The following is a 27,438-nucleotide window of genomic DNA, read 5'->3' on the forward strand; positions in this document are numbered from 1 at the left end:
TGTCTGTCAATTTGAGGAGAATTGACATCTTTACTATGTTGAAGCTTCCAGGGAGGTCTCATTTATTTATATCTTCTATGATTTCTTTCCTGGATATTTTGTGGTTTCCAGCATACATTTTCTGCATATGCTACCTAAGGTTTTTGAAGTGTTTGTAAGTGGCCCTGTGATTTCATTTCAGTGTATGGTCATTGGTCATATATGTAAATACAACTGATTGCATGTATATATCTTGTATCCTGTGACCTTGCTGAACTCACTTGTTAGTCCTAAGAGGGTTTTTTTATAGATCCCGTGGAATTTTCTGTGTAGACAATTGTGTCATCAGCAAACAGGGATGGTTATATTTCTTCCTCTCTCATGTGCATGCTTTCCACTTCCTTGTCTTGACTTGTTGCACCGGTTGGCACTGCCGGCGCTGTGTTGAGCGAGAGCACAGAGAGATCCTTGCTTTGTCACACCCTCAGGAAAAAGCATTCAGTCTTTCACCATTAAGTATAATGTTAGCTCTAGGTTTCTTGCAGATTTTTTTATCAACTTGAAGAAGTTCCCCTGTTTTTCTGTTTTTCTGAGGGTTTTATCATGAACAGATGTTGAATTTCTTCAAGTGCTTTTTATGAATTCATAGGATCGTATAATTTTTTCTTCTTTAGCCTGTTAATATAGTTTATTACATTGATTTTTTTCATATTAAACCAGCCTGGCATCCCTGAAGTCAACTCCACTTGATCTCAATGTATAATTATTTTTCTATATAGCTGAATTCTATTTGCTAATTAAAGGGCTTTTACATTGGTATTCATGAGGGATATTGGTCTGTATTGTCTTTTTTGGTTGTCTTTGTCTGGATTTGGTATCAAGTTAATACTAGCTTCATAAAGTGAATCCGGACGTGTTCCCTCCTTTTCTGTTTCCTGGAAGAAGTTGCCGCGACCCACAGGTTGAGACCCGCTAGCAGGGTCGCCTAAGACCATCGGAAAGCACAGATATTTACATTACGATTCATAACAGTAGCAAAATTACAGTTATGAAGTAGCAACGAAAATAATTTTACGGTTGGGGGTCACCACAACATGAGGAACTGTATTAAAGGGTCGCGGCATTAAAAAGGTTGAGAACCACTGCTCTAGTGAAACTATCTGTACCTGAAAATTTCTTGGCGGGGGCGGGGGGGGGGAGCGTTAATTAGAAATTTAATTTCCTCAATAGTGACAGGCTGTTCAGATTACCTGTTTCATATTGGATGAGTGTGTGGTTCATGCTTTTCTAGGAATTGGCCCATTGCCACCTGAGGTGTCAAATGTATGTGTATGAAGTTGTTCATAGGGTCCCCTTACAATCCTTTTGATGTCTGGAGGGTCTGGAGTGATCTTCCCTTTCTCGTTCTGATCTTGGTGATCTACCATATGTCTTCTCTCTCTTTCTCTGTGGGTCTTCCTCAGAGTTGGTCCACTTACTGACATTTTTAAATAACCAGCTCTTCCTTTCATTGACTTTCTACATTGTTTTTCCGTTTTCCATCTAATTGATTTCTGCTCTTTATTGTTTCCTTCCTTCCTTCTGCTATTGTTGTGGATTTATCTGGCTTTTCTTTTTTTGGGCCCTTAGATTATTGAGTGGAGACTTTTCCTCTCTTCTAATGTAAGCACTTGGTGCTATAAATGTCCCTCTCCGCATTGCCCTTGCTATGCCTCACAGCTACCTTTCGCTGTGCTGTATTTTCGTTGTCATTTGGTTTGGTGCCTTTTTAAATTTCTCCAGAGACTTCCTCTTTGGCCCATGGATTACTTAGACGTGTGCTGTTTGGTTTCCAAGTGTTTGGAGGCTTCCCTGCTATATTTTCTGTTCCTGGTTTCTAGCTTGATTCTCTTGTGGCCAGAGAACATGCTGGCTGTGGTTTTAGTTCTTTTAAGTTTGTTGAGGTTTTCTTTATAGTCCAGGATGTGGTCTATCTTGGTAGGCACCTGAAAAGAACGCGTGTCCCACTATTGTTAGGTGGAGTAGTCTATAAATGTCAATTGTTTGATGGCCTTCTAAATTTATCTCAAGACTTTGAGATCATTAACTCTTGGAGGTTATGTGATATATTACTTTCGCCAGAGGTTTCAGGATAAGTGATCTGAAGTCCTGATTCACCAAGGAGGCCTGTGAAGCCTTCGCACTGGTGGTTCCCATCGATGGAGTCACCAATTTTGTCCCCCGGTGGGAGTGAACCCCTCAAAAGCATAGGGCCTTGGATCGGGCAGCAGCTCAACACACGGCTCTATGAAAGTTTCCTGGTTGACATTTTCACTCTTATAGTTTCCAGAAACATAACAAAATGTCATTTTTCTTCTTCGCATCAAGACATAGAATACTTACGCCAGAGGGAACCTTTGGTCTCCTGGTCTACCCTTTCATTCGGCAGGTGAAGGGATGAGTTCTCAGGGGTTAATTTAGATTGATTAGTTTTTTTAATTTTTTAAATGAAATAAACATATGCTTATTATCTAAATGTATAAGATACAGAGAAGCAAAAATAAGAAAATAAAATTTACATAAAGTCTTACAACCAAAAAATAACTACCATTATTATTTCAAACTGTATCCTCCCAATGTTTCCAAATATGGGATCAGACTGTTTTACAATCTTTTTTTTTTTTTTTTTTTTTTTGCTTTAACAGTAGACATGAACATTTTCCAAGATGTTATTTCTAATAACAGAATGGGATCCCACAGTATGGATGTGTCATCATTTATTTAATGTCCATTTGATAGACATAGAGGCGGTTACAGCTTTCCCCAAGTGAAATAGCACTGGCGGCCAGCTCTGTGCACAGACATGAGTATTTCCTGGAAATGGACACACTAGGTCAGAGCATCTGAGCACTTCCAGCTTTGGAACCCCATTGCCCAGTTGGATTATTGGGATCTTTTTTCTTTCTTTCTTTTTTATTTTTTTAGAGAGGAAGGGTGAAGGAGAGAGAGAGAGAAACATCCATGATGAGAGAGAATTGAGAGAATCATGGATCCGCTGCCTCCTGCACTCCCTCTACCGTGGAATCAAGCCTGCAACCCGGGCATGTGCCCTGACCGGGAATCGAACCGTGACCTCCTGGTTCATAGATCAGCATTCAACCACTGAGCCACGCTGGCCGGGCGATGATTGGGATTTTTTGTTTGCTTGGCAGGATCCTTTTGATTTTAGTGAAGGGTTAGGCACAGAGTCCATACAGATGACATGAAGTCACATTAAGCCTCGCGTAGGCTCTCAGTGTGTAGGGGCGTGAACTGATTGATGGGCAGCTGCAACCAAGAAGCGATCGCTCCCTGTCCATGAGCATAGACTGCTGGGAGAGACAGGTCTGTGGGCATCTACACCTTCCCGCGAGGTACCCAGCATGGGCCAGGCAGGAAACAGGAAACCAGGCAGGTCATGTTCAGCCTGGGCCTACGCCTTGTAACCCAGCCGCCCAGCCGGTTTTGCGTGCCAGGCAACAAAGGGACAGGTTTCGCCTGCTTCCGCTCTCAGGACTGACCCCAAGGACACCGTGTCTTGCACTGGAAATATGCCTTGAACCCGCTCTGTCATGGTAATTGCCCTCATAAAATGAGCCAGGGAGCTCCGTGAAAACATCCCCTCGTTAGAGACCCAGTCCCGCCTGGTTTTTATAGCCAGTTCCTAGGATGGGAGGGCCGCTCAGCTGAGAGGCATTAAAAGACAGGCTAGTGGCCTGGCGCAGTCCAGGGGGGAAAGAGCATTTGGAGGTGGACAGAAGAAGTCCTGGGGTGCTGACGGGGTGTCAGAGCTTCCATCCAGGTAAGGCAGCTAGCCCCTCGCCACGGCATCCGTGCCACGTGCCCACAGCAGGTGGGTCAGGCCGGGCTGATTCGCACACCCTTCCCTTTTTCCATCTGGCTTTCTTTTTCGCTCCGCAGAGAAAGAAGAGTTAATCCAGAGCGTGCTGACCCAGGTGGCAGAGCAGTTCTCCAGGTACAGACTTCAGATCCGTGTCCTCCGGAGATGTGTGCGTGTTCTCTCAGTGGCGGGGGGAGCCCGGCTCGGCCGCAGACTCTTGCCTGGAGGAGCTGCCCTCCCAGCTCAGCGACTTCTGTACTAAGCCCGTTGGGTGGGGTCCAGGAAACACTTATAGCAAAGACCTTATGAGGTGGGCGCTGGTAGAAGGAGAGCCCATGTTGCCGAGATTTTTCTCGACGGGCTCTTCTGGGACTCGGAGTTCAGGCTACAAGCACTGGGACCATTTTTAAAATGGGCTTTCTGCCCTAGCTGGTTGGCTCAGTGGATAGAGCATCAGCATGTGGACTGAAGGGTCCCGGGTTGGATTTTGGTCAAGGGCACATGCCCGGGTTGCAGGTTCAATCCCCAGTAGGGGCATGCAGGAGGCAGCCAATCAATGATTCTCTCTCATCATTGATGTTTCTCTCTCCCTCTCCCTCTCTCTTCCTCTCTGAAATCAATAATAAAAATATTACTGACCTTTCCATTCTGGGCTGTCCTCCAGTTCTGGTCACTGTGGTATCTCACCGCCCAGGGGGAGAGGGCATATGGGTGGTACTTTTTAAAAAATATATTTTTATTGATTTCAGAGAGGGAGAGGGAGAGAGAATCATCAATGATGAGAGAGAATCATCGAATCAGCTGCCTCCTGCACACCCCCCACTGGGGATCGAGCCCAAAACCCGGGCATGTGCCCCGACCAGACCAGGAATTGAACCCGTGACCTCCTGGTTCATAGAGAGACGCTCAACCACTAAGTCGCTCTGTCTGGGCTGGGTGGTACTTTCTTGAAGCCCAAGAGTTGTTTGACTGACTGGGTTGGAGCCTGGAGAGGGCACCCAGGTGCCCTGAGGTGGTGTGTGCCCAGGGGGAGGGGTGAGCAGAGCACCCCTCAGAGCACGGGCCCACTCCCAGCTACGGAAGGAAACATCCCCCCTGGCATGGAGCCGCTGTGGGTCCCACTCGGCAAAGACACCTCCAGAGAGTCTGAGCGTGTCTCTCTTTCCTCCCCTGCACCCCCAGACAGTGCTAGTTCCTTAAAAGCAACTCCTGGCATCTTTGTGCCCCGCCCCCCTCACCTGCCCACTTGCACACCTCCCCCTGCCTGTGATTCAACCGCTGTTTGCTGAGCCCATTTTAACGTTGAGAATCGTACGGCTTATGGCTTTTTTTTTTTTTTCTTTTTCCATTCCTAGAGCATTTAAAATCAACGAACTCAAAGCTGAAGTCGCAAATCACTTGGCGGTGCTAGAGAAACGCGTGGAATGTGAGTGTAGCTCGGTTTCCCTGTCGCTTAGGTGACCTTTGACCTCTGTTTACCTTAACCTCGTAAACCAGGGGGGAGGGTGAAGGGACGCGTGAGGTCTTTTCTCTGGGAGATGCCTAACTGTTAACGTTAGCAGAGGCTGGGGCAGTGACTAACCCGAGCGTTTTAAAAGTAGCAAGTACACGGTGGCATGTTGCCGTGGCAGCGAGGAAGGAACGGTCCCCTGCCCGCGGAGCACAGTGGGGAGCAGGGAGCCTCTGGACAGGAGCTTCTGCTGAATGAACACCTCGTGGGTCTCCTGTGAGTGAGTGAGGACACGCGGACCCATGCTCCGTGGTCTCCCAGTTTTGGGGGGTATGTGTCCACTGTCGTTACGTCTCGGTTCCCTGTCCCTGCAAGGACAGCAGGAACCCGCTGGGGAGCAAGGAGGGCCGGCTCCAGTCCTGAGTCGGGGGCCGCGCGGCTAGAATTCTGGGGGAACCCAGCTTCAAGTCGAGCGGCCTGTGCGCCCTCATCCTCAGTAAGTGAGGAGCAGCGCTGGGACCCCACGCGCCCCCTCCAACGCCCAGCGCGGCAGGAAGGCTCTTCGTCCATGTCAAGGCCAAGGGCAGCGGTGCAAGGCACCTGATCTGTTAGCCTCGAGGGTGACTAAACAAGCCCAGAGCGGAGGCCGGCGGGGTCGCGGCGTCCCCGGACCCTGCCCGCCTGATTCATGTTGGCAGGCCGCGGCTGGAGGGCACCTTCCATTACCTTGCGTGAATTGCTTGGGTGTTTTGGAGAAAGGAAATTCAGGAGCCTGTGAAAGCCAATTCACCTGAGTAACGGGGAACATGACTCACACAGTCATACTTCTCAAAGGGCGATGACATCTCTGAAATCCTTTCCACCACTGGAGCTGCAGAACAGTTTTATTTTTCCCCATTGAAAAGCCACAAAGAGATAAGTGATTTGCTCAGATGCTCTCAGCAAATGAGCAAAGTAAATAAGCCTCGGACCAGCACCAGGCTCCCGGCGGGGGGCCGCTCTCGCTGCCTGCTGCCTGCCCTTCTGTGACATGGCACCTTCCTCCACTCCTGGCCGGGGCGCCCGCAGGGGGCCTGAGAATGTAGGTTAGGAAGCGGCCCAACACTGTAACCACTGAGCCACACCAGCAGCCGAGCTTGCAGCTGTGGCCACAGACTGCATTGAACAGAAAAGGGGTTCTTTCTTTCTTTCTTTCTTTCTTTCTTTCTTTCTTTCTTTCTTTCTTTCTTTCTTTCTTTCAAATTCTCCTATGAAGATATTTTTAGAGAAAGTGGAAGGGAGGGAGGGGGGCAGAGAGAGAGAAACATTGATGTGTGATCGATTGGTTGCCTCCTGCATGCACGGTGCCCTGACCGGGCCGGGGATTGAACCTGCAGCCCAGGTTCATGCCCTTGACCAAGGATCAAACCCGAGATCCTGCAATCTTCGGCCCAACGCTGTAACCACTGAGCCACACCAGCCAGGGTGAAAAGGGGCTTTTTCAAAAGGATAAAAGGATCTTGGGGGGAGCTCCCATGGTCACCAGGAGGGCCCAGGAATAGGGCTGGGCTATCCAGCAAGAAGGGTACCCGGAATCCCAGCACAGCTGACTCCGTGAGGATGCTGGATGCTGAGCTGCGTGTCAGAACCGCACAAGTATGGTACCGGCCCCATGGCCACTGCTGCAGGCATCAAGCTGCTTCTCCATGTACCGGCTACAGGTTCAAATTCTGGACAGAGGGGACCATGTGCCCACACCCTTGCTGCAAGAGAGGCCAGACAACGTGCATTAGTCTCCTGTGGCTGCCATGACCAAGTACCACAGACTGGGAGGCTTAAACCACAAAAAAAGAATCCTCCCACGGTTCTGGAGGCCAGAGTCCAAAATCAAGGAGATTTGGAGACTTCGGGATCGGTTCCTTCTAGAGGCTGAGCGAGAACCTGTTCCAGGCCTCTTCTGGCTTCCGGTGGCTGCCAGCCAGCCTTGGCTTCTGGCCACATCACTCCAAACTATCTTCACCAAACTATCTTCACAGGGCCTCTCCCCTGTGTCTCTGTGGCTCACGTCCCCTCTGCCTGTCCCTTATACGGACACCTGTCTTTGGCTTTAGGACCCACCCTACTCCAAGATGCCCTCACCTGGAGGAATCTGCCAAGAACCTTTTCTAAATAAGGTCCCATTCACATGTCCCAGGATTTAGGATGTGAGCACCTCTTTGGGACGGGAGCCACTGCAGTGAGCGGTTGGCGTTTCCGTCTTCTGCGACGGGAGGCAAGCTCAGCTTCCTACCCAGCCCCGAAGAGGAGGGAGCTCTGCAAACCTGGGGAGGGTTCAGCCAAAGAACAGAAAATGAGCGTTTGCTGCTGAGTCCCCGTCTACATTGACGGAGGGGAAAGCGGTCACCACCGGGCATGCCACTGTCCAGGGCAGCGGTGCCTCCTGCTCTGCTTCCTGCCCTCCAGCTCCGCCCACTTCCTCCTGCCCTCGCCCATCTCCCCCTCCCCACACAGAAGCCAGCTCCAGCGCCCACCGCCCACCATTACTTGCAAACAGGCAAGTTGAAGAGGCCATGAAGGAATTTTGAAAACCTCTACAGAGATCTATGTTGACCTCAACTTGGGTGGCTTCCAAAGTCTGGCCATTGAAACAACGATCAGGCCAAGAAGGGTTTTTATTTTGCCTTCAAGTGCCATGTGAATGAAGGACCATTAAAGGATGCAGCCCATAGGACCTTCTTCCCTGGCCTGTCTGAGGCCCAGAATTCTCCAGAACCAGCTTGCTCGTTGGCAGGAAGGCATCTCCCTGCAGGGCCCTTGGGTAAACCACAGAAATCCTGCGAATCCACATGATGACTTGTAAGAGGCATCACGCCTTCGCCCTCCAAGCTCAGGCTCGCTGCATAGGTCGAAATTCCTGGTGTGTTTACTGGCTGTGCTGATTTCCAGCACCAAGACCCAGGATGCAGGAACGGGATGGAGGAAGCCGCCCTCTCTCAGGAGTAGGGAGGGAGATGGGAAATGGTCTAAGAATTGTGGCTTTGGCAATGGGTCCCCACAGCCACACTTTGGAGCCTCTGCTTCCACCAGCCCCCGGCTTCCCCATCTCCCGGCTGCCCGCCTCCCATCAGGAACGTGGCCTGTAGGCTCACACCCCAGGAGGTGGCCACGACTCAGAAGGGCTCTGGACCTCCTTGAACTTCACCTGGCTTTGGGCTGGCCCTCTCCTGGTGCTTCTGGCTGCCACCTTCCCAGCCTCCAGCAGCCTCTGCACCAGCACAGAGTGGCAGGGATGCCGTGCCTGCGCTAATCCCCAGGGGGTATGCGTTCCACAGAGCCTCCCGGAGACAACAGTGCCTCACCCCAAGGACGTGGCAGGTACCCTGGAAAGGGGAAGGGGAGGCCTTTGAGGAGAGGGGTCCTGTAGTGGGACCTCTTGTGCAGATCACTTGGGGAAAAGGTCATCCCGGCTACTCAGAAGGGCAGTCCTGACCCAGCCATCCAGCTGGCCTGGGCCGCTGGACTGGGAAGGCTGCCAGGAACATGACTGCCACCACTCCACTGGGCCCAGGCCAGGTATAGACTCACACACACACACACACACACACACACACACACACACACACACACACACACATACACACACATGCACTCACATGCATAACCCTCCCACATGCACATACATGTAAACACACAGATGTGTATAAACATGCACAGACACACACCCATCCATGCACCGTGGTCACGTGCACACACACTTTCTCTGGTCATTGTGAGCTGTTTTCTGCTTCTGGAGCTCGATCAGGCGGCCAGCCAGCACCGGCCATCTGTAGGCAACATTACATTGTTTGACTTGTTTTCAATGGAATTTCCTGCTTTTTTTTCACCTTCCAAACATATCATTCTTCTGAATCAAATGTAAATTTCCCCATTTCCTTAATTCACTTTAAGAGCTCTTCCTTTTCATGTAAAATGTTTGCCTTCCTCAAGGAGTCTGAGGTCCCTCTCAACTTAGAGATTATTTTGTAAACAAAGGGCACCCAGGTCCTCGCTCACTTCCTGGTCAGCGATGAAGCATTGCAAGGGTTTCACTTCCTTGTTTAAGGGCCACTGTGCGGGGGGGTTGGGGAGGGGGGGAAGGGGGGGTGTCCCTGCACCAGGGTCCCTGAGGATGGGCACAGGGCATCCTGTGCCCAGGGCCTGGACCAAAACCTAACCACAGGCACAGCTGGCCCCGTGGGTCATGCAAACAATCCAGGAGACTCGAAGCTGAAACCAAACCTGGCTTTTCTCCTTGTCGGTCGGGAAATGTGCTTTATGTGAGTTCTGTACCAAAGTCCCTGGAGGAAGGGTTGAAACGGCTCACATGGCTTTAAACAGCTTTAACCAGCTCTGCAGCTGAAGGGGGACACACACACACACACACACACACACACACACACACGCTTCTTCCACAAGCCCTGGGCGGGGGCCAGCCTGGAGCAGAGCTGCTGCCGGGGCCATACTGCTGCTAGTGTCCCTCTTAGGAAATCGTCCTGAAAGGTTCTCTCTCACAGTGGCCTGGGACCTCCCCAGTGGAGCACATCTGAAGTCCCCATGAGGACAGCCAGGTGTCCAGGGGTCCTAGGAGTCCGCCTGCCCAGCCGGGCCTGGTGAGGGGAATAAGCCGAGTGCTGGGGGGTCTGGGCACCTCTGCTTTAGTCTGAGTTTCTGGTCTGTGCCCACCTGTGTTTAAAGTTCGAGATGGACGGGTGGGGCCGCACGTATGAAACTGATGTCCAATCTCAACTGGAGTCTCCCCCGAGTCTGTGTAGGACTCTTCCCGGGGGAGGCCCCAGCTCCTCGAGGGGCCTTCTCCCTCCGCAGGCAGGGGCAGGCAGGGCTGGGAGGAGTCCAGGAGGTGGGCTGTGCCATCTCCCAAAAGCAGCCTGGTACCTGGGAAAGGACTGGGAGTCAGGCCCCCGGAATGCTGGTGCCTGGCCTGCCTCGCGCTCTGTCACCGTCTCAGCCCACGTTCTGCTCTTTAATCCGAACATGGGGCGGGTGGGCTGAGATGGCGCTATTCTCTCCCACTGATCAATGCACGGCTTTTGCCATCTTGTGACTCACTATCAATTTCCGTGGCAACCAGGCTCTTACTTCGTAAAGGTAATTGCCATGAATCGGTGGGATTCAAAGTGGTGATATTATACTGTGGGGCCCAAAAGGCTTAATTTTAACATCACCCCCAATACATGGCCAGGCTTTCTACAGTAATCTGTGTCCACTCCCATATGGATGCAAACATTACGTACCCACCAAACTCCATGAGCTGGGAGGCGGCTGCTACTGATGATGGGAGGAAAGCAAGTGGGAAAACAGAACAAATAGCATGATCCCAAGTTTGTCTTTTTAAAATTAAGGGTAGATAGATAGTTGGAATGCAAGGGGGCTGGGGGGTAAGGGGGAGAAATGCATGGGAGGGTACATGCCAATATGTATAATATGAGATGGGTTGTTTTTTGCCCCAGTAAGATCGTAGATAAGTTTTAAAATATTTTTTGAGATGCTCCGTATTTCCTGGTGTCTGCAATGATCACCTGTCATTGTGTATAAAACGATGTTTGAAGCATCATGAGTGTAACCATGGTCCTTGGCTGGCGGGCGCAGCTCCCCCGCGGGCTCTACCCGCAGGCTCATCTCCTCCCCACGGTGCCCCTGTCCAAATGCAAACCATGAAGGGTGTGTACCCGTGTGCCTTTTCTTGGAAGAGGGCCCGTGGCTTTCACTGACTTCCTAACCAGCTCTGTGATGCCAGGAAGAGCTGAGAACACGCCACGCCACGAGGAGGGTGTGTGCGCTTAGTGAGGGAGCAGAAACACACCCAGCGCCAGGTTCCTGCTTTCCCCACGGCAGCGCATCTGGCCTCGGCCGGCCGGCCACCCGCTGGTTCCAACCACTGGCGTTTAAGGCCCCCGACTTTGGTCCCGTGTCCTGGCTCAGGCAGGAGAGTCCCAGGCGTGGCCTAGAAGCCAGGACCAGATTTGAGTATCAGACCCTCCAGATTCCGGTCACGTTGGGCAGAAGGAAGCAGTGTTTTCACACAGCCTTACCCCCATTTGGCCCCTGACCCTGGGGATGTTCAGAAAGCCTGCCCAGGGAGGTGATGGTTCCAGCCCCGCTGTCCTGGCGCTGCCCTCGGAGGGGTCCCCCCACGCGAGCTCTAGAGCCCAGCACTTCCTCGGCGTGGGAGGCGCTGCGAAGGCAGAGTGCCTTTGTCTTCCTCAGAAATCACAGCATTTGACTTCGAGCCATGTTCAGAGCCGCTCTGGATGAAAAGGGGAATCGAGTGTCTGTGGCCACGTCGTTTGGCATAAAAATGGAGGTGTGATTACAAAGCCTTTTCATTTCTTGTACACCGACTCTAATCTAAAAGCCTCTTCAAAGCCGCCTGCCTCCAGCAGCAGTTCTGGGCTCTCGGCGTGCCCACCAGAGTGAGTGCCCGCCCGCGTGAACGGCCGATGTGGAACACGGGCTTGGAGGCCTAAGCCCCAGCTCACTTTTTTATCTCAGAGACAAAGCGAGAGAGAGAGCTAGAAACATCCATGATGAGAGAGAATCATTGATCGGCTGCCTCCTGCACGCCCCCCCCCCCCCCCCAGGGATCGAGCCCGCAACCCGTGCATGTGCCTTGACCTCCTGGTTCATAGGTCAGCACTCAACCACTGAGCCACACCAGCTGGGCTGCCCCAGCTCATTCTTTGATGAAAACTACATCCTGGCTTTTCAGGCTCACCTCTGCCACTGGCTCCAGGAATGCTGTCCAGCCCAGGGCCTGCCCACCCTTAACGCTGCCTGTTAATTTCTCACCCATTCTCGGTCCTCCCGGTGAACTGCTCCAGGGCGGACCTTAAAGTGCAAAGCTTTAACCTTAATGAAACGTGAACCCTTACTGGGACTGCTGTGGTCTTGCCCATTGAGCCCCATTGCATTTTAATGCCCTGGGGCCATATCTTTCCCCACCCCCCCTTCTTTTGGATTAGAGACTTCTTTGTCCTATGTCCTCAACTCATGCTTAGGGGTCTGGAGAGAGAAACTAGAAGTGGGTGCAAGAAAAGTCAAGATTCAGGGAGCAGGGAGAGGGACTTCATCCTATAGAAACCCACAGATGAAGGGGACAGCCCACAGTTGGCCCCGGGACAGGCCCACAATCTTAGAGTCAGTTGTGGCTGAGCCGCGTGTAGGCGGAGGGACCGGCCGGAACATCAGCAGCCTGAGCAGGAGTGGGAACCACTGCGCTGAGTCAGGCGGCGGCCCCACTGAGCAGCCTTGCGAGCCTCCCTGTGTATCCATGGTAACCCCCTTGTTTCCCTTTGTCACCAGTGGAAGGACTGAAAGTGGTGGAGATTGAGAAATGCAAGAGTGACATTAAAAAGATGAGGGAGGAACTGGCAGCCAGAAGCAACAGGTAAGGCCTGCGCTGGGTGCTGGGTGAGCAGCAGGCGGGGTGCTCTGAATGGGCGAAGGCGGGGAGCCTCTGGTCTTTGCTTTCCCAAAGGCACAGCTGGGGCGCCGGAGCCAGCGCTGGCTGTTGGAGGCAGCGCTTTCTTCTCAAAAAAGAGCGCTCATGGCGTGGAGGCTGGAGGCTGAGTGCGCATCCAGGGGCTTCAGCCGCCAGATCAGTGTTAGGCTTAACTCACCCAGATTGAAAGACGTAACACCCGGTGTTTAAGACCAGGAACAAATATAAAGAAAAGGCTCTTGGCTTACAGGGGACAAGCGTCCTGGGGCCCCAGAGGTCCCACTCCCGGGCGGACATCCCATAGTGCAGAGCGATGGGTCAGGGAGAAAGGCCCCCAGCTGTCCTGGACTCAGAGTCCCGAGTCCTGCCAAACAAGGGGTCCATCCATCCCCACGTGCCCTGTGGAGCCGTAGTTTGTGAAGAAAGACCCAGTCTTGGTTACGCCCCCTCGAAAGTGGGTTTTTCGTACAGTAGGACCCTGTCCCGGAACCGTAGTCACAGCAGATGCTCCCATTTTGGGCAGAGATGCTCGCGCATTGAGCGCTTACTGGGTGGGCTGTCGTGGGTCTCTGCTCCCAGGGACCAGCCTGCTCTGCTGGGTTCTCTTCCCGCCCCGAGTCCCACCCTGGAGACTGCGTGGTGATATCGGGGCCCGCACCCCCAACCACCACACCGCTAAGTGCTGCTGAGGTTCCAGGAGGGCCTGGCGGGGTTTCCTGGGGACTCTTGCACTCAAGGACAGCCCTGCCCATGCACCAGCTCCTTACAAAGGGTCACCTGACAGTTTGGAGGTCTCTCCTGGTTTTAAAACGCTGAGTGCAGCCTGCTGAGGAGAGAGGAGGGGGCTGTGTTAAAGGGTCGTCCAGGGGCAGGCGGTGAAGGGATCCCGGATCGTGGCGCTCAGTCCCGTCAGAGCCCGGCGGGGGGTGGGCTTGGGAGCAGTCTGGCAGCTCAGAGCCCTGCTGGCATGTGTCCTACAGGGACCAGGTCACCTTTAGGTCCTGCTGACGTGGCAGCTCGTTTGGATTTCAGGGTGTGTCATCCCACTGGATTTGGGGAAGTCGGGGCAGAGGCGTGTGTGACCAAAGAAAACTGTGAGAATAATTCATCCTCGCCACCCCGTAGCGGGAAGCTCCTTAGGGAATAGGAGACGTCCTCCGTGTGGCCAGTGACATCCTGGAGTGGCTCAGGGCTGGGCCCCCGGGGCTGGGACCTGGTGTGGCAGCTGAAGGACCCTCAGCCCTGACCTGACCCTTGTCACCGGGTCACCCTGGCTCAGGACTTCCATGGCTCAGCCTAGCCCTCCGGCTGTCGGTGTGCCCCAGCCGCCACATGCCGGGCCTCCATCCTGGGGCCCGTCCTACTGCCCGATTACCCAGGCCCTGTTGGTTATGCTGAGCCCCATCCCCTCTCCGACGGGCCTCAGACGGGCTGCTATGGCCAAGCGCCACGTCCATTGTGGCAAGAGGGCGGTAGCCCAGTGCGGTGCCACCTGGCACAGCTGCCCCCTGCCCGGGGCCAGGTGGAGCAGGTCACCTTGGAAGGGGATGTGGGTCCAGCACAGGCGGCTATTCCAGTCCCCCAGCAGCATCGGAGGGAAGAGGACTAAGCTCGCGTCTGGTCTTTGGCTCTGCTCCTGCCCCTGGTCTTTACAGCGGGCGGAAGGAGCCCCTGTCCAGAGGGCGTGTCTCTTGAGCTGGAATGGTGCCCCCTTGGGTTCCTTCCCACCTCGGTGGGCATCACCTCACCCACAAACAGCTTTGTCCACGGAGCCCACAGAGCACTAGACGTCTGCAGCCTCTCGTCCCTTCTCCCATGACCTAATGCCACCTGCTCAAAGCGGCCAGGGCAGGTCCTGAGCCCGGCCTCACTGGTCTCACCCCTGCCGCGTCCCAGGCACCCTTGTTCCTCCACCTCCCGCCCCTTCGGTAGAAGCGAGGCGGGACAGGAAGGGCGTGCCGCTCACAGTGGGCTTTCTGGCCTGCACGGTCCTGCAGGTCAGATTGCAAGAGAAAGAACAAGATGTGGTCCAAGTTGTGTGAGTCTCCTGTGGCTGCTGTAACAAAATGCCACAAACTGGAGGGCTTAACACAATAGGAATGTGTCCTGTCGTAGTTCTAGAGGCCGGAGGTCTGACATCAAGGTGTCGGTACGGCCACGCTCCCCTGAAGGCTCCGTCCCAGGCCTCTCCCGGCCCTGGCGGTGCCGGCAATCCTTGGGGTTCCCCGGACTGTAGTGACGTTACTCCCGTCTCTGTCTTCCCATGGCAGCCACCCCTGTGTGTGTATCTGTGTCCAAATGTCCCCTTTTTAAAAGGACGCCAGTCCTATTGAGTCAGAGCCCACCCTGCTCCCGGTGGCCGTGTTACCTAAGCACGTCGGTAACCACCCTGTTTCCAAATGAAGGCACACGGGTCCCGGGGCTAGGACGTTAGCATGTGACCTTCGGGGGCTACAACTCAACCCACAACACACCACGGGGAGGCGGGGGGAGGGGGACACACCTGATGTCAGAGCCCGTGAGAGGAAGCCGGCCTGGGCCCAGAGACAAGATGACAGGGTGGGCTGAGCTACGTGTGGCGGGCGCTGGGGCTCACCCCAGTAATGCACTGCCCCCCAAAGAAGCACATTCTAGAACTCACAGCTCCATAATCCAAAGAGAAGACTTGCAGTGTCCTAGGCTCCAAGGGCGATCTTCTCAGCAGCCAGTTTTCACAGCAGCCCCCACAAAGGCGAGAGACGAGAGAGGGGTCAAAGTGGCTCTTCCGGCAAAGACAGGGTGGGGGCAGGGGGGCGGATCTCAAATGTCACCAACACACTCAGAACAAAGAGCCCAGTGTCCTGGGCTCAGGTCGAGTCCACAGTAGGTTCACCCCACCCCCCACCCCCACCTCCCCAGGCCGGGCCCAGGAGCTCACAGCCCCTTCTGTGCCAGAGAGAACAGCCCTTCCCTCTTCTTTCTGGGGAGACAGACGGAGACGTGGAACAGGCCGTGGTTTGCGCGCTCTCCTGTCTCTGGGTTCCATTTTTATCATGCTGGGGTGTCATTTCGGCGCCGCTGGGACCCGGCTTGTTAAGTGGGACTCCCCTGCGGTGCTGGGGGAGAAACTGCACCTCTGAGTAGCTCTCTCATGATGTCAACCCTGCCCTGCCTCTCTGGGAGGGCGGAGAAGACAGAGGCACCTGCCGGGCGAGCCCCGCTCTGTCCGCATGAACCAAAGGCTAATGAGCCTTAAGTGCTGGCCCAGGTCCACCCACACAGCACCCCTAACAGGGCCTCGGGGCCAGGTCTGCACACACCAGACCTCCTTTTCCTCTCGGGGAGCAGCAGATAGCCGCCAGGTAGCAGGCAGGCTCACAGACACCCCCAGAATAGGCTGCCCTCCCAGAGACACACACCTTGGGGTTTCTCTTTTTTTCCCTCACAAGGAAAGAGGTCCAGTTGCCTGCTGGAATTTAGGCCACGGGGTGGAGCTTGCTGGTTGACTCCTCAGGGCGGGGGAGGGCTGCAGGAACATGAGTGGCATCTGAGGGCTCTGGGGTCTGTAATCTCAACTTCATCTCCCACAAATGGCCTTGACCGATGGTCTGAGCCCCAGGGGAGTGGAGGCTGAGAGCCCAGGAAATGGGAGGAAAAACACGCTCCAAATAGAATGAAAAGAAAAGGCACCGTGCCAGCTGCTCTATCAGCTGGAGGATGCTGGTTCCCATGGCAACCGGGTGCAGAGGGAGCAGGCAGGGCCGCCTGGCGAGGTGGCGAGGCCCTGGCACAAGTTGCCAGGCACCCAGCAGACTCTCCCAAAGCTGGGATTGTCGAGGAAGCAGCGGGATTCCAGCAGTCCAGCCCTCCTGCCACAGCCCCCTGGCAAATGCACACGACTCACCTACACGGCACGTGCGTGGGTATTTATACAAAAGGCGGGGAAAGCAGAAAGGAGATCATGGTGATGTTATCTGTTTTCTTTTTTTTTCTTTCTTTTTTTAATATATTTTATTGATTTTTTACAGAGAGGAAGGGAGAGGGATAGAGAGTTAGAAACATCGATGAGAGAGAAACATCGATGAGCTGCCTCCTGCACACCCCCTACTGGGGATGTGCCATCAACCAAGGTACATGCCCCTGACCGGAATCGAACCCAGGACCCTTGAGTCTGCAGGCCGACGCTCTATCCACTGAGCCAAACCAATTAGGGCTGTTATCTGTTTTCTTAAGTGCACAGGCCAAGCTCAGCGCTGCTCAGAAAGTGCAAATGGCATGTCTCCTTCGCAGGTGACAGTGGAAAGCATGGGGTTGGTACCTTTCGTTGGTTCTCTCTGTTACTCTGTTACACCCCCTTCACGCAGGAAGCTGTCACCGCCACCCTGACTGCTTCTATGGGCGTAGAGTTGAGGGGAGGAATAGCAGCATGCCAAGAAAATAACACCGAAGGCTCCTTTTCCAGAAAGAAAACAGATGGGCTACCCTGAGCTTGCAGGCAGCACAGCCTCCTTGTAAAGCCATCAGACTCTCCTGATGTGGGGGTGAGCCACCAGAATGACAGCAGCCACAAGGCCCCCAATGCAGATGCGGACACTGATTTCCCAGAAGTGTTTTTGTTTTTGTTTTGTTTTTTGTTTGGGGTGTGTTTTTTTTTTTGCATATAAACATCTAGTTTTGAAAAACAACTAAGAAATACTATGCTTAATTTTTTTCACATACGGCATTGTGAGAGAAACAGGTCAGATTTAACCCCCGTCTGGCTCATCCCTCCTTCCAGGGGGCCCAGTGCCGGCTCACTGTCCACCCACTGTGTGCGTGTTTCCTCGCGCCTGGGAGAATATTTCCGCACTCCCACTCGGTGTGTGCTGTAGGCGACGTTTCTCTTTTCCTTTTCACCCAAACCTTCCTCACCTCACACCGTACCAAAATGGCTTCAGTGAGTTCCCATTTGGGGCCATTTAGGTCACTTCTGGTTCGGTTCGGTGTTTTTACAACAACAGATAACGCGGCGATGAATACCTTTGTGCACAGAGCTGTTTGCTTGTGTCTAATTCTTCCCTTAAGGTAAATCCCCAGAGTAGACACTCGAGCTGAAAGGGTGTGAATTTCTTCATGGCTCTTACTGTACGGCAGTAAATGGCTCGCTCAGAAGGTGGAACTTTATTTACAAACTGCTGCTGTGGCACGTTGATATGCTGGCTCCTGCCCACCAGCCTGAGCATCTCAAACAGAGGGGTGCAGACACCCCCTCCCCCTTGAGCTCCCCATCAGCAGGAGGATGGAGAGCATGTTCACGTACAAGAAAGTTAAGGTCCCCAGGTGGGGAGGGGGCCACGGAGCGGCCAGATGTCCTGGGGTGGCCCTCCACGTCCAGCCCCCAGGTACGACCCCACGCGCCAGCACCCTCTCCCCGATATCGGAGGGTGGCTTTCTATCCAGAACACACCTGGCTCCTTTCCTTCTGTTCTTATGTGGGCTACCTTGACATTGAGTAATGACGAAGACAGAGCCAGGTGGCCGATTCATCTGTCAGCACGTATGTGATGGGGAAATTGGGGGGCCTCCTGAAGTCCGTCTTGGGGGCTGGATTGATAGCGTGCAGTGCGGCCACACCCCCGGGCATCGGAGCGGGGCCGGCTTTGAACAAAGCTGGGCTCGGTGAAGCAGCACCAGCAGGTTTGTGGTGCGTTGGGTGAAAACAGCTAGCGGCCGAGGACTAAGTCTGTACGATCCCACCTTTGTCTGAAAGCACGGGGCTGTCCATGTGTGTCCAGGCCTAGGATGCTCTGGAAGAATACCCCACAGCAGGAGGGATTCCCAGGGTGTTCGGTTTAAGAGGAAAGGCGGGGGTGAAGTGGGAACTTCGGGTTTTTTTTTATTTTTACTTTACTTCTGTGTTGGCTGAATTTTTTGGAAGGAACGTGCTTTGCTTTCATCATTTTAAAAAGGTTTTAGGGGCGTATCTGTAATGAAGGCCCATGTTTCCGAGAGCCCACTGTCACCTGGGGAGGTCCGGCAGGGGCCCTGGGGATTAGTCATGAGGCGTCTCTGGCTTTATGACTTATTCTCCCACAACAGATACGACCAGAGGGGTCTGTGGGGTTTGCTTTGGGCTTGGCATGGGGTTTGGAGTTTGTTTTGCTCTGAGGCGATCCCCACCGTCCCCTACCCACGTGAGCACCCAGCCTGAAGCCACGACACCAAGACTCACCTTTGCTTCCTCCTTAGGACCAGCTGTCCCTGTAAGTACAGTTTTTTGGATAACAACAAGAAGTTGACACCTCAGCGCGATGTCCCCACTTATCCCAAGGTAAGATGAAATTCTGCCTCTGAAGAAACAGCATCTGTGTCCACAGACCCGGGGCACAGGCCCCGCCCCCGGCCACCCTGGCCTCCTGGCCGCCCAATGCCTGCACTTTTGCAGAAACAGCTCCTGCCACGGCCGTGGGCTGCGGGACGCGCCTGTTATACTTAAGCAGAATAGTTTGCTCTTTGACATTTGTTTAGCAAAAGTGGTCCCAGACCATAGCTTACTGTGGCAGGAGGTAAGGGCTACATTTTTAAGTAAATTTTTAAAACTCTGCTTTCTTGGATCTTCTGTCCCTGAACAATACGCTGGTATTATGAGAAGTTTTGCTTTTCGGTCACAAAAGAGTTCTCAATTACAAGAGACCCCGGGCCCTTGTGAAAGCAGCAGGGCCCAGGGAATTGAGGCGGGGGGGCGGGGGTCTCAGGATGGTGGTCACCCACCTCAGCAGAGCCCTCAGCTGATGAGTGAACGAACCCCCGGCCCAACTGACCTTCAGCACCCTCTTGAGCTGATGTTGTCCGTGGTTTGTTTGTTTTTGTCTTTTAATATGTTTTGATTGATTTCAGAGAGAGGAAGGGAGAGGGAGAGAGAGAGAGAAACACCAATGATGAGAAAGGATCATGGATCGGCTGCCTCCTGCACGCCCCCTACTGGTGGTGGAGCCCAGAACCCAGGCATGTGCCCTGACCGGGAATCAAACCGTGACCTCCTGGTTCTTGGGTCGGCGCTCAACCACCGAGCCACACCAACCAGGCTTGTCCAGGGTTTTCAGATGGAAACTAGTGTCTCTTCTGTAGGAAAATGTGACCCCAATCTCTCATGTTCCAGCCCCAGGGAGTCACGAGGCCCAGCCGAGGTCCAAAGTAAAGGGTCTCAGTGCTCCACTGCGGTTCCTTAAAAAAAATAAACCAAAACCCCATGACCCTTGGTGAACACAGTATTTAATCCCAAAACACCAGGACTGGCTTAGGTCTAAAATCACAGTTCCTGCGACGGTTTAACTCTGACTCTGGTGTCCTATAGGCCAGTGGTCGGCAAACTGCGGCTCTGTTGACTAATGAGTTTGCCAACCACGGCTATAGGCCCTCAGCCCACAGCTAAACCCGATGGGCTCCCCCAAAAAGGAAACGCAAACTCGCTTCTTAGCCAGTATTTGGACTTACGCCAAGCAATCTTCCCCTCGACTTCACTTTACTTTTTCAAGTTGATTGAGATGTTACTTAGGTGCCGTGAGCCATCCTCCGTGGGTGCATTGTATGGTGAATTTTGACAAACTCATGTAGTCATGGAACACCCACTACAGTCCAGGGATGGGGCGTCTCCGTCACCCCAGAACGGTCCCTCGTGCCCACGTGGTCCTGCCCGGCGCTCTGGCCCTGCCTCGGCATGGGATGCCTGTCCCTAGAGTTTGCCGCTTCCCGGCCGGAACACGGGGTCCCTGAGGGGCCAGAGGAAACACCCCGTCCCCCGGGGGTGACGGCCTTGGCTCAGCACGGAGGCTAACCCCTCCTGTCCCTTCCAGTACCTGCTCTCCCCGGAGACCATAGAGGGCCTGCGCAAGCCGACCTTCGACGTCTGGCTCTGGGAGCCCAACGAGGTGAGTGAGGGAGCCTCCGGGACCAGCGTCCCAGGGACGGGACGGAAGCATCCCCGTCCCTCTCCCCCTTGCCTTTCTCCTCTCTCTTCTGTATGTTGCTTTTTTCACTTACTTTTCCACATTTTAGTTAAACTGATTCTTGGTTGGCTCAGGGGGGTCCTGGAGACAGAACTCAGGAAGGGGGTGTCAGACAGAGGAGCAGGCAGTCAAGTGCGGGGGCTTGAACCCTGGGGGGCTGACGGCAGGTGCTAACCCCGAGGGCGCATCATCGTCGAGAGTCCCCAGGGGCCGTCTGCTGACCCCACAAGCACCCTCTCAGCTGGCCAGCTGCTGCCCACAGACCCCCCACGCTGTGGAGACACACACACCGCACCCCCCAAGAGCAGCTCCTCTGGGGAAAGGCGCAGCAGTGGCCGCGGACGGGCACACGGACAGGATCTGGGAGGCGAGGCCCTTAGCAAGGTTGTTTTTTTTAATTTTCCCTTTTGCTGAGAAAACACACAAAAAAGGAGGTTTTCTTTGTTTGGGCTAGTTACCTAATCATATCAGTCCTACCCCTCTCTTTCTGAACCTCAAGAACACAAAAAGCCCCTCATCACAGACATCAGGCCCCCCAAATCTACGGACTCTTTCCAGCTTTGCAGGAGCAGAGACGCAGAAAGGCTGCCCCCAGCAAGCTGCCCGCCTGGCCGAGAGCGGCAGCGGCGACATCCCTGCTCTGTATGGCAGGAAGGGGGGTTCACCAGCGCCAGCCCGTCCCCAGGGCGCTGGGGTCACCAAGTGAACCCTGCTTGTGCTTTCATTCCCACTCCCCCAGCCAAGGGGAGGCCGCGGCAGCACTGACCAGAAACCCGAGATACCGCCTCCTCCCGCCGCAGCCATCCTGGGGGGGCCCGCCTGTGTGCAAGGGACGGCCCCATAGCAAACACTGGACCCGATGACGCGTGTGCTCCACAACGTCCAGGCCGCTGCGGGACGGGAGCGTGGATGTGAAGGAGCGGGAGGCATGTTAAGGGAGCGGCCACCACCTGCCAGATCGATGCACCGTGAGGAATGGACCGGGAGGGGGAGGCCGCGTGGCCTGGAGAAACGAGAGGTGTGACCTCTGGTCTCAGTGGCTCCCACGCGGTCAGATGGCCCAGAATGTGCAGGTCCCTGCCTCCAGCAGGTGGACAAGCAGCACTGTCGAGACCTCGAGAAAAAGCTCGGTCCCTGGAGTCATTTGTCCTCAGCCCCGAGGAGCAGAGGGAAGCCTGGCCCTGATGGCAGAGCACCTATGTGGGCGCTCGCCGCCAGTTCCGTCTCCTCTGAGCACAGGGTGGTGTGGCCAGAGAGAGGACGCGCTCTCACATTGAGAGGTTGAAGGATTCATGCATCCATGATGGCAAGGCCGCCTCCCTGTCCTCCGACACGCGGGGTTTATGTACCCGCAGGGTGTATGTACATGTGGGGTGCATGTACATGTGGGGTGTATGTACCCGCAGGGTGTACGTACATGTGGGGAGCATGTATATGTGGGGTGTATGTACCCACAGGGTGTATGTACATGTGGGGATCATGTACATGTGGGGTGTATGTACCCACAGGGTGTATGTACATGTGGGGATCATGTACATGCGGGGTGTACGTATAGCAGCACCAGGGCCAGCGTGAGAGGAGCCAGACAGCTCCCTGCGGGTGGGCCCGGCCTCTGTGTGGCCACCTGCCGGCCTGGGGCTCCTGCCAGCACACCTCAGTGGTTCAGAGACTTGTGAGGGGCCTGGTTCTTCAGCTGCCTGTGGTGACAACCAGAGATGCCCGAAGACTGGACCCCTGGCCTCTGGCAGATCTGGGGGTGCAATGAGTTTTGGACCATGGGCGGCAAAGATGATCCACTAAAGAGTCACAACTGAAAACTTTGGAATCCCACCTGGCCCCCGAGAAACTGCACCTGGCCACCCACAAAGCTCCTCGCACCCTGAGCACGTCAGCGCCCCCAGTGGCGATGGGTCACCTCTCTCCCTTCGAGCAGGAGGTGCTGTGCCCAGCATCACCCGGGGCCAGCCCAGCGTTTCCTCATCACAGACCAGGCGTCCATGACCTCACACTGCTGCTGCCCGCAGCGAGCTGTTGTCAGAGCCCCCCGGGGCCGGGAGCGCAGCGGGAGCGCAGCGTGGCTGCCTCTGCTGAGCCCTGGGCTTACAGGCTGGGCCTCCTGGTCGCCTCCTGAGTCCTCCACACTCCTCATCGTCCAGCTGTCCGACCAGGACCTGCCGCCGCGTCCCTGCCACCAGCTTGGGGACAGATGCGTGGCCACATCACTCCTGCTCCAGACACCACACGTGCCTCAGACATGGCACCAGATGGTTTCGTCTGCCAATCCTTTCATTCCACTCGTGGGGGTGCCTGGTACAGTGCATGGGCTGGTGGGTGGGGCAAGGGGTGTCTGGGCTTCAGCCCTCAGTCCGGAGGGCCTGCCATGCCGGTGCAGGCACCGGGCAGCTGGGGGATGTGACAGAGTCAGGGCAGGTCTGTGGCCCTGGGCAGAGGGGCGCTCGCCGGTGTCAGCTCTGCACCCCAGGTGACATCCTCATTGTCCTGCTTCGCAGATCTGTCTCCCCGGGCGTCCCATCCAAGACCTGCTTCCCCAGAAGGCAAAGCCCACTTTGTCAAACGTTCATTTATTAAAAATAATTTAATCTGTCTTCCCTCGCTTAATTAGCTCCAGAGCTCTGAGCGATACTTAAATAGATGATAACAGTGACAGTAAATCCTCTTTGGGACTGAAAACAAAATCTGTTTCCACGTGAGCAGGGGTTTTTTTCTTTTTTTTTTTTAGAAGACAGTCAGTGAAGTAAGGTTGGGGGCAGGGGGGGGCGCTTACCCAGAATGCACTCACCTTCTGGACTAAATTTAACACATTAAAAAGCGGCCGCAGGGCCTCAGGGGGCACAAGGAGGGTGTTGGGGGTGGAAGGCACTGGGCCCCTTTACCCTCCGGCTCAGGCCGGAGGCAAGTGCAGGGCCTTTCTCTGTGGGACACGGCTCTCGGGTCTGAGTCAGATGGAGCCGAGTCCCAGAGCATCAGACCGCGAGGTTGGCCCACGGAGGTGTCTGTGAGGGGAAATAAATGAGAGCGTTTCTGAGGTGGTCGGCTGGGCACAGCACACTCCCTCTCACCCAGCCGCTTGCTGTTCCTTCTCCTCTAGAATTCCATTGACTTCTGAACACCGACTGCTCTTTCAAACCCCACATCCCTTCTGCGGGATCCTGAACCCCAGTCAACAGGCTTCACTCTCGGGGGACCCGGGCCAGGGAGGGCCCCCCCTGGGGACGGGCCTGGAGAAGCTGCCCGGCTTGCCCTGCGGACTCTCCCGGGACGGCAGGGCCCGCGTGCTGCTGACCAGCCTTTGCTCTTCCTGTGCCCGCAGATGCTGAGCTGCTTGGAGCACATGTACCATGACCTCTGCCTGGTCAGAGACTTCAGCATCAACCCCATCACGCTCAAGAGGTGGCTGGTAAGTGCAGCCCTCCGGTCCCTCTTGAACTGTTTCATCCGGGTACATGGGCGTGACCATCTGGGCTCCGTCCTGATGGCCCCGGGCGTTCATGAGAGATCTGCCAGGACATTCAGCCGGTCTGTGTGCCCACCACACACTCCACCCCGCACTCCTGCTCCAGGAAGTGAGAAAATGGTGAGGACAGGGCAGACAAGTGCAGCCGCGTGTTCTAAAGCAGGGGCATGTGTGTGTGTGTGTGTGTGTGTGTGTGTGTGTGTGCAAGTATGTACGAGTGTGTGAAAGTGTCTGAGTGTGTGCATGTTTGTGAGCAAAGTAGACATGAGTATGTACATGTGCAAGTGTGTGCATGAGTGTGTGAGCGTGTTATGAGTGTGGGTTGGAGCATGTGAGTGTGCATGAATGTGTTCATGTGTGATTATGTGTCAGTGTATGTATGAGTGCGAATGTGCTTGTGTAAGTATTGTGTGTGTGCATGTGTGTGTGTGAGTGTGCATGTGTGAGTGTATGTGTATATGTATGTGAGTATGTCTGTGAGGGTGTGCCTATGTAAATGTGCATGTGTGTGCATTTGTACATGTGTGGGTATGGGTGTGAGTAGTATGTGTGTGAATGTGTGAAAGTGCATGTATGAGTGTGTGTTTAGTAGCAGGCCTTTTTTAAAATAAAATGCTGCTCAGAACCAAATACTAAAGGCCTTCACAGGTCAGACAGTCACTGGGACAGTCACTGGGACCCAGGTAGTCCCCCTGGCTCGCCCCTCAGCTCCATGTCCCAGTGTGGCTGCTCAGACACACTCCGAGTCTAGGAGCCCACAGGGGAGCCTGGAGGTCTGTCCCCACACCTGCCCTCGGGCCACCCGTCCTTCCCTGTACTCACTCACAGGAACACCCGTCCTTACCTGTACTCACTCACAGGAACACCCATCCTTACCTGCACTCACAGGAACACCCATCCTTACCTGTACTTACAGGAACACCCGTCCTTACCTGTACTCACTCACAGGAACACCCGTCCTTACCTGCACTCACAGGAACACCCGTCCTTACCTGTACTCACAGGAACACCCGTCCTTACCTGTACTCACAGGAACACCTGTCCTTACCTGTACTCACAGGAACACCCGTCCTTACCTGTACTCACAGGAACACCCATCCTTACCTGTACTCACAGGAACACCCGTCCTTACCCGTACTCACAGGAACACCTGTCCTTACCTGTACTCACAGGAACACCCGTCCTTACCCGTACTCACAGGAACACCCGTCCTTACCTGTACTCACTCACAGAAACACCCGTCCTCCCTGTACTCACAGGAACACCTGTCCTTACCTGCACTCACAGGAACACCTGTCCTTCCCTGTACTCACAGGAACACCCGTCCTTACCTGTACTCACTCACAGAAACACCCGTCCTTACCTGTACTCACTCACAGGAACACACGTCCTTACCTGCACTCACAGGAACACCCGTCCTTACCTGTACTCACTCACAGGAACACACGTCCTTACCTGTACTCACTCACAGGAACACCCGTCCTTACCTGTACTCACAGGAACACCCATCCTTACCTGTACTCACTCACAGGAACACCCGTCCTTACCTGTACTCACTCACAGGAACACACGTCCTTACCTGTACTCACTCACAGGAACACCCGTCCTTACCTGCACTCACAGGAACACTGTTGGCCTCGGGGTCAGACGAGGGCTGGGCAGGGAGCATCTGGGACAGCTAGCGAGGGAGCGGAGAGGGCGGTGGGCACCGGCGCAGGCGCTCAGACCCTCGTCTCCCGCAGCTCTGCGTGCACGACAACTACAGGAACAACCCTTTCCACAACTTCCGGCACTGCTTCTGCGTGGCCCAGATGATGTACAGCATGATCTGGCTCTGCGGGCTCCAGGTGGGTCTGGGGGAGCCCCTCCGGGGGATGGCAGGGACGCACCCCCACCCAGAGGGGCAGACAGCCTCGGGGCTCCGCAGCAGCTCCTCCGCCCCCCAGGGAACCCACCCAGCCCATCCATGTCATCGCCCTCCTGGGCGAGGCGCTTCTGACTCACTGAGCAGGTCGGCCCTCCTCACCCCACCCCAGAGAGGGCGGGTCCTCTCCCACCGGGCCAGCGGCTGGAGGGGGCTTCATCCCGCCCTTGTCTCTAGTTCCCCACCCCACTCCACCCGCTCCTCACCCATCCCCCCTCTCTAATCCAGGAGAAGTTTTCCCAAATGGATATCTTGATCCTAATGACCGCAGCCATCTGCCACGATTTGGACCATCCGGGATACAACAACACGTGCGTGACTTTTCGTTTTAAAGGGCGCTCGGTTCAGCTCAATACTCAGACCAGTCCCACATCGGAGCTGTCCGCGGAGGCCTCCGCCCCCCAGCGCCACCTCCAGGGGACACAGCTCCCCACTTTGGAACTCTGTCCGAGGCCTTGGGCCTCCCTGGGGCAGGCCCTGCAAGGTTACCGAACCCGAGGAGGCTGCCCCGCCCTCTAGGGGTCCGGGCTGCAGGAGCCCTGGCGGGGCCTGAAGCAGGGCCTGATGCCCGCACACGGACAGGGATCTCTCTCACTCCCCCCTCGGCAGCCTCCCCACCCTGTTCCCAGCAGGGACCGTGCCAGGGCTAGGACTGAGCGAGAGGGGGGTGGGTGAGCGGGGACTGGGCGGGGTCCACGGTGGGCCGTGGGGGCTTTGCTGGAACATTGGTCCGTTCCCGCCTCTTGGAGGCGAAGGCACAGAGTCCCACCCACCCGACGCCGCAGTCCCGACCGCGTGGCATCCGTTTGCGGTTACGGTGACGCGTGGCTTCTTTCTATCAAACGGGTGTATCTGTGTATCGAGTTTTATTGTTCACACAATGAGCTCACATGTGCCCGAGAACCTTGCTGCCATGTGCAGGACCGTGGATTCTAAGGCGTGGGAGCCCGTGGGCACCCACTCCCTCGGTGCCCACTCTCGGTGACGGGCCAGCACGGGGCCTGGACCACAGCATCCGAATCTTCTCCCAAATGCCTGCCTTTTGCACGTATTGAAATGGTTTGCAAGGTGCCATACCGAAAGGCCCGGTCGCCTTGAGGGCCCCGTAACAGAGAAATGGAGACTTCTGGGTGCTGTCCACCTGGTAGGACTATAAAAACTTGGGATCATCTCATTCAAGGGGCAGCAGAGAGTCAGGGAGCCGGGAGAAGTGAGTTCCTGGCACGGGCAGAGGGCAGCCGCCTTCACCAGCCCCTTCACAGCTGTCTCCCAGCCCTTACAGGCGCCACTGTACACCGCAGCGTGCTGCC

General features: G+C 55.1%; 1 protein-coding gene across 1 annotated transcript in view; it reads left to right on the top strand.

Annotated features, from left to right (window-relative positions):
- Positions 1-27,438, top strand: part of PDE9A (phosphodiesterase 9A) — an 88,487-nt gene that overhangs the window by 49,444 nt on the left and 11,605 nt on the right. Inside the window, exons 5-12 of the mRNA XM_054713567.1 lie at positions 3,919-3,973; positions 5,194-5,264; positions 12,627-12,711; positions 18,973-19,054; positions 20,577-20,651; positions 24,061-24,147; positions 25,947-26,051; positions 26,357-26,439. Of these exons, the coding sequence (XP_054569542.1) occupies positions 3,919-3,973; positions 5,194-5,264; positions 12,627-12,711; positions 18,973-19,054; positions 20,577-20,651; positions 24,061-24,147; positions 25,947-26,051; positions 26,357-26,439 (643 nt within the window). The remainder of the gene's footprint in view (positions 1-3,918; positions 3,974-5,193; positions 5,265-12,626; positions 12,712-18,972; positions 19,055-20,576; positions 20,652-24,060; positions 24,148-25,946; positions 26,052-26,356; positions 26,440-27,438) is intronic.

This window comes from Eptesicus fuscus, chromosome 3, assembly GCF_027574615.1.
Source record: "Eptesicus fuscus isolate TK198812 chromosome 3, DD_ASM_mEF_20220401, whole genome shotgun sequence".
NCBI classification, from domain to species: domain Eukaryota; kingdom Metazoa; phylum Chordata; class Mammalia; order Chiroptera; family Vespertilionidae; genus Eptesicus; species Eptesicus fuscus.